Source organism: Lagenorhynchus albirostris, chromosome 10, assembly GCF_949774975.1.
Source record: "Lagenorhynchus albirostris chromosome 10, mLagAlb1.1, whole genome shotgun sequence".
In the NCBI taxonomy this organism is placed as follows: Eukaryota; Metazoa; Chordata; class Mammalia; order Artiodactyla; family Delphinidae; genus Lagenorhynchus; species Lagenorhynchus albirostris.
The window spans coordinates 2,932,448-2,945,481 of NC_083104.1; the positions used below are offsets into that span (position 1 = coordinate 2,932,448).

Sequence of the window (13,034 nt, forward strand, 5' to 3'; positions counted from 1 at the left end):
CTTAGGAGGCTTGGTGCTGCATTAAGAACACTCACCACTGAAAATGTATCACATGTACACGGCACTTTAGAATTTCCAGAAAAAATCCACGTCCATTAATTCATTCTGCCCTCAGCACAGGCAGAAAGGCTTTGAGGGCTCCAAGAGAGAAACTGAGGCCCAAAAGGGAGGAGTGTCTTGCCAAGGCTGCCCAGCAGTCAGTGGCAGACCCACTGGCAAAACCCAGTCCAACGTGAAGCTCATGGCTTCGGACATTCTTAAAACAAAGGGATATAAACCCAAAAAGATGGAAAGCAGGGTCTCGAAGAGATATTTGTACACCTATGTTCACAGTAGCACTATTTACAACAGCCAAGAGGCGGAAGCAAACCGAGCATCCATCAATGGCTGAGTGTCTAAAACCTGGTCTATACAGACAATGGAATGTTATTTGGCCATGAAAAGGAAGGAGATTCTGACACCTGCTACAACATGGAGGAATCTTGAGGACATTCAGCTCAGTGAAATAAGCCAGACACAGAAGGACCAATACTACATGATTCCACTTATACGAGGTCCCGAGGACAGTCAGATTCATAGAACAGAAAGTACAAGGGTGGTTGTCAGGGTCTGGGGAAGGGGGATGGGGAGTCAGTGTTTGATGGGCACAGGGTTTCAGTCTGGGAACATGAGAAAATTCTGGCAATGGATGGTGGTAATGGTTGCACAAAATGTGAATGTAATCAACGTCACTAAAATTAACACTTAAAAGTAGTTAAAATGGTAAATTTTAGGTTAGGCCTATTTCACCACGATAAAGAAGGGGAGGCGTCGCCATGAGTCCCGAGCTTCGCTGGTGACCCACCTGTAATCTTTCCTTGCCTGATCTTCTGCACCTTGTAGCGGATGGATGTCCCCACCATGAGGTAGACGTCGTAAGCTGGGTTCAGAAGGATGTTCTCCAAAATCAGGAGCCTGACCTCCGCGGGGCGGACGTTCTTAGCACGAGGAAGAGAGGAAAGGTGAGGTGAGCCCGGAGTAGGGCTCAGTGTGAGCAAGAGAAAGGGTGTTTAGAACTTTTCAGTCTGCTCATGTGGGCACAGGGAGGTTAGGGTGAGAACACAAGGCAGCACCTTTGGACACCCCAGAAGCCCAGGGGAGCCCTGTGGTACAGCAGGCAGCCATTTAGAGGTCATTGCCAAAGTATACCGAGTCAGGAGTGATGGCTATGGATACAGAGGCCACTAGGGGCCCAGGGGCTCCACCCACAAAAGCCCCAAAGGCCCGTGCTGGGGGCCGTACTCCTGCGGCCCACAGGAGCCTGACGATTGGAGAGACTATTCTTGGCGGGACACCACCCCTAGGGCACTGCACAGATAGCAGACCGACACACGCCGGGCTTTCTGAGAAAGAGGCTTATCTGCCTGCGCAGAGGGGCCCACAGAGGGCTCTCAGGAAGCGAGGGCGGGGAGGGCACCGTCACAGCCCCTCTCCTCACTTGAGCGCGCCTGTTTCTTACAGAAAGGAGTATATACCCGCCTCTGGTGCCCTGACTTTGGAAGCTGCTGCCAGAGAACGTGTCTCCATGCCCGTCTCTGGTGCCCAGCCGTGCGTGGGCTCTTGGGTCCCGCAGGACTGGAACTAACGGAGAAAGAGTTCTTAATCAGCTGCCAGCCCCAGGGCACAGCAGAGAAACTCGATCTTTCTGGAAAGAGGCCCATTAGCTAATCATCACAGCTGCACCTGAGGGGCGGCTTCTAATTAAACACACATCTAAGGGCTGACAGTAAACCCTTCCTGAGGCCTTGGGGGTTGGAGGGACATACCTTCATGCCCTCCCTCTGCCCCACTCCAGAGCACCGGCATCTCTAGAAGGGGGGCTCTTATACACGTCTAGGACCCCAGCTCTTACACCTGGTGCCCTGGGTTTTGCGGCTGCCGCCCAGGGGATGCCCCTGGATCACCTGGCCCTGGGGGCCCCTGGGCCCCACAGGACCATCCATCAGAGACAGTGCTTGGGCTACGAACCCCGACACTGCACACACAGCTGACTGACACCCCCCAGCCCTTAGGTGGAAGAGGCCTACCTGCTGGAAAGAGGCTTTGGCCTGGAGGGCAGGCTTCAGGGCTGTCTCATGTAGGGTCTACAGAGGGGCTCTCGGGGAACGTAGGCTGGGGACATTATCTTTGTACCCCCATTGCCTCACTACAGCTCGTGGCATCTCCCAGACGGGAGCCTGCACCCTTGTCTGGAGCCCCGATTCTTGTGACTGCTGCCCAGGAGACACCTCCAGATCCCCTGGCTCTGGGGGCCAGGGAGGCTCTGCTCACAACCCCAGAGGACTGTACATATGTGCGTCCTTTAAAAGCTGTTGTCTGGGGACTTCCCTGGTGGTCCAGTGGTAAAGAATCCGCCTTCCAATGCAGGGGACGCGGGTTCGATCCCCGGTCAGGGAACTAACATCCCACGTGCCGCAGGGCAACGAAGCCCGTGAGCCTCAACTAGAGAGCCTGTGTGCCCAAAGTACAGAGCCCACGTGCTCTGGAGCCCGCGCGCCACAACTAGAGAGGAGAAAACCCGCACGCCACAACGACAAGAAGCCTGCACGCCACAACTAGAGAAGAGAAAACCCGCACGCCACAACGACAGAGAAGCCCGCGCGCCGCAACTAGAGAGGAGACACAACGACAGAGAAGCCCGCGCGCCGCAACTAGAGAGGAGAAAACCCGCACGCCACAACGACAGAGAAGCCCGCGCGCCGCAACTAGAGAGGAGAAAACCCGCACGCCACAACGACAGAGAAGCCCGCGCGCCGCAACTAGAGAGGAGAAAACCCGCACGCCACAACGACAGAGAAGCCCGCGCGCCGCAACTAGAGAGGAGAAAACCCGCACGCCACAACGACAGAGAAGCCCGCGCGCCGCAACTAGAGAGGAGAAAACCCGCACGCCACAACGACAGAGAAGCCCGCGCGCCGCAACTAGAGAGGAGAAAACCCGCACGCCACAACGACAGAGAAGCCCGCGCGCCGCAACTAGAGAGGAGAAAACCCGCACGCCACAACGACAGAGAAGCCCGCGCGCCGCAACTAGAGAGGAGAAAACCCGCACGCCACAACGACAGAGAAGCCTGCGCGCTGCAACTAAGACCCAACAGCGGCCCCAAAATAAATAAATAAATAATAAGTTAAAATCTAAAAAAAATAATTAATTAGAAAAAAAAAAGCTGCTGTCTGAGGGCCTGGCTTCTAACCAGTCTGGGTCTGGATCTAGGTGCTGACTGAGATCCTCCCCTTTGGGACAGAGAAAGACAAATAACATATGGTCTCACTTACATGTGGAATCTAAAACACAACAAAACACCCAAGCTCACAGACACAGAGAACAGAGTAGTGGATGGCAAAAAGGGGGTGGGCAAAATGGGTGAAGAGGGTCAAAAAGTACCAACTTCCAGTTATAAAATAAATAAGCCCTGGGATGTCCTGTATAGCATGCCGACTATAATTAACAATACTGTACTGCACATCTGAAAGTTGCTCACAGCATAGATCTTAAAAGTTGCTATCACAAGAAAAAATACTCCGCAACTACATATAGTGACAAATGTTAACTAGACTTATTATGATTGTTTTGCAGTACATACAAATATCGAATCATTATGTTGTACACCTGAAACTACTATAATGTTGTATGTCAGCTATACCTCAATAGAAAAAAACAGTAAGTTAAATAATACCTTTGATACATTAAAAAGAAAAAACCACCACACAGAGCACCCACCTTGGGCCGGGCTCTGAGGTGGGTGCTTTCCACAGGCAGGACAAGGCCGCCTTTGCAGCTCAGCGGGAGCCCGGTCCCAGCCCAGTCCTGTGCCTCCATGGGGCCCAGGACACAAGAAGACAAACTCCCCAAACACTAACTGCAATCCCAGGCACACTGCAGGACTGTGCCGAATGTGGCTGCCTCACGTTTCCAAAACCCTCCAGGATTCCCAAACTACAGCCAAACGGCTGAAGAGAGTGAATTCTCATCTGTCACTTTAGAAATTAATCAGCAGGTGTACCGCAAACTTCCCGCTTGGGCTGCAGGAACCAGGCAAACAAGAGGAAGACCCCAGGTCTGCAGCTCAAAAGGAGGCCCAGGCAGGGCAGGCCTGAGCCCACAAGAACCAGGAAGGAACCAGGCCTTGGCTAAACCCACTTCTCGCTGTCCTTTCTGCCCCTGCCCCACCTCCATTCCCAAAATGGGGCTTTGATGGAGAAGAAGGTGCTGGTGAGGCTAGATGATGGGGGGAGGGGGGGTCCGGAGTCCGAGCCCTCCACACGTGGGACTAGGCAACCAGTGTCAGGGGTGAAGGTGGGGCACAGGGTGAAATGGCTGGTGGACCCTGGGTGTTCCAAAGGCTTGGATGTGTCTCTACAGCGGGACAGGGGAGCTCACTGAAGATAAGCTAGTTGATGCCAACCCCACTGCTCCCGGACCTCCCTGGAAATTGAGGAGAGAAGATGCCTTGTGACTGTAGAGGTGGCGGCTCTGGTGCCCCGGCCACCTGTTCCTAAGCCGTGGCTCACACCAGACACCGTTCCCGGTAGGGCATCTCCTCTCTGCTACTAAACATGTGAGGGAACCAGTCGTCCAGATCCCGCCCCGGAGCGCACGTGCCCGCCTGCGCCCACCTTGTACACGGCCTCCTGGATGCGCGCCTTCAGCTTGGAGCTCCCCGTCTTCATCCCGGACACCAGGATGGTGTCCCCCTGCTTGGCCGCCTTCTCCATCTCTGAGATGTAGGAGGGAGGGATGTACGTGGACTCCAAAAAGGTCAGGATGCTGGAAAAGGAACGTGCGGTCAGACCTGACGCCTGGAACCCGGGAACCTCACGCACTCACTGTCCGAAGCTCCTGTGCGTGGTGCCAGACCCCATGCAAGTGGTGCTGACCTAGTCGGTGCTGCCTGGAAACCTGTCCCTGGAATGTCCTACCTCAGAATTGTCAGCGTCCCTGTGAAACATGCAGATTCTCGGCCCCGGCCCGGCCCTTGGTCTGCACGAAGCCTGGGGATCTGCATTTTATAAAACTCCCAATGTGATTATGATAAAAGGCAGGCACTGAAATTTGAAGACCGCCCCCTTAGTCGAAATGTTTTGGTCTCACAGACGTGAAAGGTGAGGCTCACGGAAGCTGATAGCAGGCCCAGGACCACAGGCCCAGCCAGGGCCCTTCAGGGCTCCCCAGGAGTCCCAGCCCCCTTTCTTGGCCAGCTCCTGCATCTGGGAAATGGTTCAACGACCACGCCCTCCAGTGTTAGAAATAGGGAATCACATCGAATCCTACCTTCCCTGGGGTTAGGCTGTGGGGAGAAGGGAGGGAGAATTCAGGATGGCGTGGAACCCCCAGAGCACAGGCTGGTAAGCGGGGCCAGCCTGAGTCTCTCCCTAGCAGCCCGCGATTTACAGATAAGGCCTCCAGTTCCACCCGAATGAGAGCAGTCAGTCGGACACGCTTTCATTCTCCCCAAGATCTGCTGGGCGCTATACTACGCAGTGATTTATTTCCTTGCCCAGCTTTACGAGGTGTCACACACTGAATTTAATGAAAATCCAGGACACTCTGGTTCCAGCACCCCTTAGCACCTTGGACTTCGGTCAGCATTCGACTTACATGCTGGGTGCTTGGAAGCTCTGGGGGCCGTCAGGGCAGGAAACAAGCTTGGTGGTGCGAGCGGGGCAGGTAACCAGCATCCCCTGAACATCTAGTATGTGCCGGGCCCAGAGAGGGGCTCTCACCCCCATCAGCATGCTCGCCCACCCTGCCACCCTCAGAGGTGGGCACAGTGACACCTCCATCTGCTGCAGGAGGAAGCTGGTGCTCAGGTGGTCACAGTCCTTGATGACGGCCACAGGCAGGACATCACAAGGCTGGGACAGGAGTGCAGGTCTCTTGGACCTGAAGTCCACATTCCTGGCTTACTGAGACCCCAGAAATTCCAGGGCTCAACCAGAGACAGAGGCTGACAGCCCAGCCCCCAAAGAGCTCTGACCCAAGAGGGCAACCTGGCTTGCACCAGTGTCAGGGCATAAGGGTGCCCGCCGTGGAAATGGCCGTGAGCTGAGCCTGGATGTGTCCTGGAACCCTGAGCAGGACTTTTAAAGGTGTAAACAAAAGGCCAGACTTGTAACTCCCCACAAAATACTTATCAATTGCAAGGGAGTAAGAAAGTGACTTCAGAGCAGGGCACCTGGCAGACCCCACCCTACCCAAGTGATGACAGCGAACAAAATCATTGACGGACCAACAAAATCACGATACGACGCAACGAGAATACGGAATCTCGCCTCTGTGATGTTCCTGCAAAGATGCAGAACTCTGGGTCTAATCAGGAGGAACGTCAGATAAACCCGAAATGGGGGAGGGTCTGTAAGATAACTGGACTACAGTATTCATGAGTGCAACGTCCCAAACGTCGAAGAAGGACCGAGAAACTCTTCCACGCTGACGGAGACTAGGAGAGACAGGACGACATGCGGCAGATGACCCCGGGGGTCATGTTCTGCTACAAAGGATACAATTGGGATAAACTGGCAAAACTTGAACAAGGTCTTGTGACTGCGGGCGTCAGTGTTAATTCCCTAATTGTGATGACCGTCTTCTCAACGTGCAGGAAAACGTCCTCAGAGGTAGTAAATACACATTAAAATAACTGGGGGTTACGGGCACCAGGGTGGCAGCTTGCTCTCAGATGGTTCGGGGAATCCACTTTCTGTACTACACTTGCAACTTTTCTGTAGGCTAAAAATTGCTGCAAAGTCTTTAAAAAAAATAAGTCTTCCTCCCCCAAAAGGGACTATACTCTAACATTTTTATAATACAGCACGAGGCAATGCAGCATAGCAGAGGACATTAGCCCAGACCTTGGGTCTGCACCAGCACCGGCCAGCAGAACCTTCTGGGATGGAAATGCTCCACGTCTGCCCTGTCCAGTGTGTGGTAACACCAGCCACACAGCTAACGAGCCCTTGACATGTGGCCAGTGCAATCAAGGATCTGAATTTTCCACTGTACCTAGTTTAAATTTAAACAGCCAGGATAGGGTTCATGGCTACCACACTGCACTGTGAGAATCTATACACATCTGAGTTCAAGTTGTAGCTCCGCCCCTTACCAACCTAAGGCACGTGGACAGTGGTACGGAAGCCACACGGCCGTTGGGGGGACTGGCTGAGTCAAGATGGGTAATGAGTCTGTCTCACAAGGAGTCCGCCTGCAGGCCCACTTCCCACCCCCGTGCTGGGGAAGGCAGCCTCCTGCGCCTGGAAGAGGTCACTGCAGGAAGGTCACCCCAGCCGGAACTGTCTCCCCGTTAGCTCACCCCCAGCGGGGCCGCACCCCGCCCCTCGCCTGTACCCCGGGACAGCTCCCATTGTCTGGGACAAGCTTTCTCTTCGGCAGCTGGACAGCCCAGCCTCCTCGACGATGTCCCACAGAACACACCCCCGTGGGCTGCACAAGCAGCAAGGTTCCTGCACAACCGTGTGAGCCGAGGGGGATGATGATGATGGAAGCCCCCAGCCCACATGGAGCCGGCGACAACCCCCTTCCCGCCTCCCTTCCAAGGCAGGCGCCTCTTACCGGAGCGCGTTGTGGGTGTCCGAGTACCCGTCGGCCTCTGTGTCCTTCACGATCATCCAGTCAAAGACCAGCCCGGCCAGGGTGCTGAACGTGTTTCCTGTAGGAGCAGAGGGGCGCACCCGAGTTACCCCCTGGGGCCAGGGGCAGGGGACATGCACCAGCCCCTGCAGAGCAGGCAGCACTGCCTGCAGCCTTCAGCCTCCATTCAGCAGGGAGAGAGGGAGGGAGGGAGGGGAAACGAGGCTGAAAGAATCCGGGTCACGTGACCGTGAGGAGTGAGCCCTGGCCTCTCGGGGGAGCCGTGTCCTTCCTGCTGTACCTCCTGCCTGTGCGCACCCGTCACCCCTCACGTGGGGAAGTGCTTTACGGTTTAGACGGTGGTTCCTGAGACTGTCACTCACTCCCCCCTCACCACCTCCCTGTGCTGGGAAAGGAACCCAGGCCATGTGCTTTCATGTGCCCATCCTTGCCCCTCGGCCGAGATGCTGAGACCCCAAGTCCCGGGTGGAGGAGGTGGACGCTCGCACAGCCGGCCTCGGCTCTGAAGCCCTGGCTGCCGTCCGCGTGCCTTGGACCAGACGCCAGAACATGCGGAGCCCGGCACCGCTGGGCGACCGCTGCCGGAGGAGGACTCAGGGAGGGTCTGAATCCCTCCGTAAACACCTTGTCAGGGAACTGCAACACGTGGTTCTACGCAGACACCCGGGAACAGGGCGGGGGATGAAAACTGGGGGCTCAAAGGCCTGATCTGCTGGGAACTATGGTTTGCTTTTTCCCCAGGTGATGTTGATTTTACATTTTTTAATTGGCTTCCATCATTTCAAATTAAGAAATGCAGTATACTGTATATCCAGCTTGCAAGTTCAAAAGTCTGAAGACCCCGCTGCCTGGGCCCTGCTCCCTCTGGTGATGAGAGGCTGCCTAGAGTTTTGCCGTGTCTCTTTGAAAAGCAGCTATTATGTACTCCTGAAACTAACACAACATTGTTAATCAACTATACTCCAATATAAAATAAATTTTTTTTAAAAAAGCAGCTATTAGACCTACTATGTGCCAAGTGCTCACATTAACAAGGAAATCCCAGGGCCCAGTCTCCGGAGGCTGCACCCCCCTGTCCTGGTCCCAGGAGGGCAGCCGGAAACCACTAAGCAATTCAACTTAACAAACATTTGCTGGATGCCCGCTGGGCCCAAAGTCCAGTGTCAAACAAAGAATGAAGTGATCCCAATTCTGCCCAAGTGCGGAGCCTGACAACAAGTAAAAAGTGCCCCGTGCCCCAAGGCTGGGCTTGCGAACCACTGAGGGATTTCAAGGAGGGACAAACTCCACCTTGGGAGAGCCCTGGAGGAGAAAATATTAGAGGGGATGCCCAGAGGGCCTGGGCTTCAGACAGCAGAGATCCGGAAGTGGGAGTGGACGGTGCTCTGAGTGGGAGGTGAGGCGTGGCATTTGGGGGACCGGAGCCCCCAGCACTGCCCCGGCACCAGGTACATGCGGGCTGGGAGAGAACTCTGAAAACATTAACTCGAGGCAGGAACCCTGCAGATGGCCTCAGGCCAATAAAGTAGACCCCAGCCCCTGGTGCAGACCACGGTGCCCAGGAAAAATGCAGCAGTTGGAGACAGGCAGTGTGGCCTAGTGGACAAGAGTTCCAGCCCCTGCTCTGCCGCCCACGAGCTGCATGACCCTGGGTGAGTCACTGAAGCTCTCTAGGCCTCAGCTTCCTTGTCTGTACAATGGGCTAATGTATAATTACCATCCACCCTTGTGGGGTAAAAGACGACACTTAGGGCTGGGCACCTAACAATGTTTGCTGAGCCACAAGCAGGTTAAAAAACAAACAGGCACCAACCTAGATAAGGTACATCCCTTCTGAGACTGGGGGGCCCTCCAAGGTTATGAAGGTCAAGTTTGTCTTTACAAAGGAGACTGACCAGTAGGGAGGATACAGGCTCAGGACAAAGGAAGAGGGGATTTCTAAGGAACTAGTCCAAGCGCTTCTGGGTGGGGACACCCTCACAGTGAACAGGGAGGCAGGGAGTGAACCACCTGGTGCCACAAAGGTGGGCCTTGACCTGGGCTCTTCCTGAAAGGCCAGTGTATGCAGGCCTGGGTGAGCCAGGGTTCCCCCCGGAACTGGCCACATGCGCCACCAAAACCTTAGGAGTGGGAGGACTGTGAAACGTGATCCCCTAGGGCCACGGGGCACCTGTCCCACACAGGAAGGCCAGGCAGCCACCTTCCATTCCTGACACATCCACCAGCTGCCCAAGGGGAAAAACCAAAGTGACTTAAAAATGAATAAACTATAAAAAAAAAAAAAAAGATGGAGAATAACAAGTGATGGTGAGGATTTGGAGAAACCGGAACACTCATGCATCACTGGTGGGGATGTGAAACAGCACAGCCACGGTGGAAACGCTCTCCGGCTGTTCCTCAGAAAGGTACATATAGAGTTGCCCTTTGACTCAGCAATTCCACTCCTGGGTGTAGACCCAGGGGAAATGAAGGCCTATGTCCACACAAAGACTCGAACCCATGTTCACAGCAGCACTACTCACAACAGCCCAAAGGGGGCAGCAACCCAACTGTCCACCAACTGACGGAGGGATAAACAAATGTGGTCCATCCATACAATGGAACATCGCTCAGCCATGAAAAGGAACAAAGCACCGCCACAGGACACAACGTGGGTGAACCTTGACAACATGCTCAGTGAAAGATGGCAGACACCAAAGACCACACACTGTATGATTCATCCATATGAAAGCCCCAGAAGAGGCAAATCTCTACACAGAGAGTAAATGAGTGGCTGCCAGGGGCCGGAAAGAGAAAAGCACAAGAACCGACTGCTAATGGGTGTGGGGTTGCATTTTGCAGTGATGAAAAGGTTCTAAAATTAGACAGTGGTGACGGCTGTACAACTTTGTGAATATACTTTTAAAACAAACCACTGAACTGTACACTTTAGATGGGTAAATTTCATGGTATATAAATCTCGATAAAAATAAACAAAACTCGGGTCGTGGGGAGGGATAGATTGGGAGTTTGGGAATGACATGTACACACTACTATACATAAAATAGATAATCAACAAGGACCTACTGTAGAGCACAGGGAATTCTGCTCAATACTCTCTAATAACCTACACGGGGCAAGAATTTCAGAAAGAATACATACATGTATAACTGAACCACTTTGCTGTACACCTGAAACCAACACAGCATTGTAAGTCAACTATACTCCAATACAAAATAAAAAAATTTTAAATAAACGAAACGTTATTTTTTAAGTGACAAGACAGGAGATAGACCAGAGAGGTTAAGAGCAGGGGTTGGCACACTATGGCCCTTGGGCCAGACCTAGCGCCCACCAGTTCTTGTGAATAAAATTTTATTAGAACAGCTACGCCCCTTCATTCCACACTGTCTGTGAGTGTTTTAGAGCCACGCTGACACAACTGAGTGGTTGCTGCAGAGACGATCGGGCCGGCAAAGCCTAAAACAATTCCTACCCAGCCCATCACGGAAAACACGTGCTGACTCCTGACTGAGAGTGAACTCAGGACCCAACCAGGCCAGAGCTCAGATTCTGGCTCTGCTGCGAACGAAGGACTAGGATGTGTGTGTGCCTGGTCTGTGTGTGTCTGTGTGTGCACTGTGTGTTCTCTCTCAGTCTCCGCTCCTGGAAGTGAAACGAGTCAGGACAGGTGAGGCGCCCAGAGACGCCTGGCTCCAGTGAGCGGCATATGACCCCCACCACCGTGTCGGGCAGGTGAGCTCCCATCAGCTCGCTGCACAAACTCCTCCTCGGCGCCCTCTGCCTCAAGACCAGGCGCAAATCCCACACCTGACACAAGGCCCCTTTATATCCTGTGTCCCTTGGCCTCTCCAATTTCAGTCTCAAGGATGAAACGGGGTCCCCGCCTGGCAGACCCCACATCCCTCGAGGCTCAGTCAAACATCCTGCCTTCTAAGAAATTGTTCTGACCCCTGACCTCCACGCCCCGCCTCCAAGCCCCCTGGAGTTGCTCTCCCACCCAGTGGTCCCTTCACACTTTGCACCCAACGTGATTACAAACCGCACCTGCCGGGATGCATGTGGGGCCTGATCTACCCGCGGACCCCCTGGCCTGAGACGCTAGGGGCAGAGGCCCAGTGCGCCCGCCCCACCACAGCAGTACCCCAGGACCTGGCAGACCCAGAAGGCAGAACACACTCCATGGCCACCCAGCGCACTGAGCACCCACCACACACCAGGCGGGGCTGACCCTTCACACTCACTCACCAGGTCCTCGTGACCAGGTAAGCATCATTATGTCAGCTTCACAGATCAGAGGGGAGTTCAGAGAAGCTGGGCAGCTTATCCGATGAATGAATACAGAGCAGAAGGAAGGCTCGGACAGATGCTTCGAAACACTGATTCTGCCCCCAAGGGACATTTGGCGATGGCTGGAGAGATTTCTGGTTGTCACAACTCAGTGGGTGCTACTGGCATCCAGTGCATAGAGGCCAGGTATGCTGCCAAACACCCTAAAATGGACTGGGTAGTCCCCACCACAAAGAATTATCTACCCCAAGTGCCAATCCTGCCTAGACTGAGAAACCGTGATCTATAACAATGTTTTGAAAAAGCCGGGGCAGCGGGGGCTAGAGTGGTCAGGGGAGATTTCAAAGACAAGGTGAGTCCTGGCTTGGATGTGAAGTTTTAGGAGATCCTTCATCTGGAAGATGCCTTTTGCCTGACCTACTTTCTTCAACAAGAACCTTAACCTACAAATTTTCCCTTTGCTCCTTGACCAAGAGGTCAGGTTACAGCCAAGACAGTCTGCCAACCAGCAGAACAGACCTTCCACAAAGAATCCCAGCCCAGAACAAGCCAATGTTCTGCTATGAAGTGAAGGATGGTACGTGGGGCCGGCAGCATAGACGTGCTCTCTTACGCACACACATACACACGCGTGCGCGCGCATGCGTAGGCTGCAGTCTGGATCAGGAAGCCAGCCCCAGACCCCAGAGCCTCTGTTGTTCACAGCAGTGACCCCGTGAGCCCCTCCCAGCTGTGCACAGGCACAGAGCTGGCCTCCAGGCCCTGTGGAGAAGTGGCCGTGGCCTCGCTGCCACCGTGGGCCTGGCATCCACTTAGAGGTGGTCCTGACCTCTTCCACGTTGCCCCCCTGGCCAGAGCAGCCCGCCTTGGGGGAGAGCAGGCCGCACACGAGGAGAGGAAGAAACAGAGCCCGCCGGGCCAGTGGCCTCACCTTCGGAGTCCAGGGCCTGGATCTTAAGCTCCAGCGGGGAGTCCTCCAGGTAGAGCTCGCGGGTGGTGGAGACGATCTGAATGCCGTGGATGAGGTCCACGATGGCGTCGCAGCGCAGGACCTGGCCGGTGGCTGCAGGGGAGGGAACACAGGGTCAGCCGGAGGGCGG

The 13,034-nt window shown here is 54.4% G+C and overlaps 1 protein-coding gene across 1 annotated transcript in view; it reads right to left on the reverse strand.

The window, feature by feature from the left end:
- Window positions 1-13,034, reverse strand: part of NUP210 (nucleoporin 210) — a 99,605-nt gene that overhangs the window by 74,451 nt on the left and 12,120 nt on the right. The window contains exons 3-6 of the mRNA XM_060161048.1: window positions 12,866-12,997; window positions 7,606-7,702; window positions 4,656-4,806; window positions 845-977 (exon numbers count right to left, since the gene is read on the reverse strand). Of these exons, the coding sequence (XP_060017031.1) occupies window positions 845-977; window positions 4,656-4,806; window positions 7,606-7,702; window positions 12,866-12,997 (513 nt within the window). The remainder of the gene's footprint in view (window positions 1-844; window positions 978-4,655; window positions 4,807-7,605; window positions 7,703-12,865; window positions 12,998-13,034) is intronic.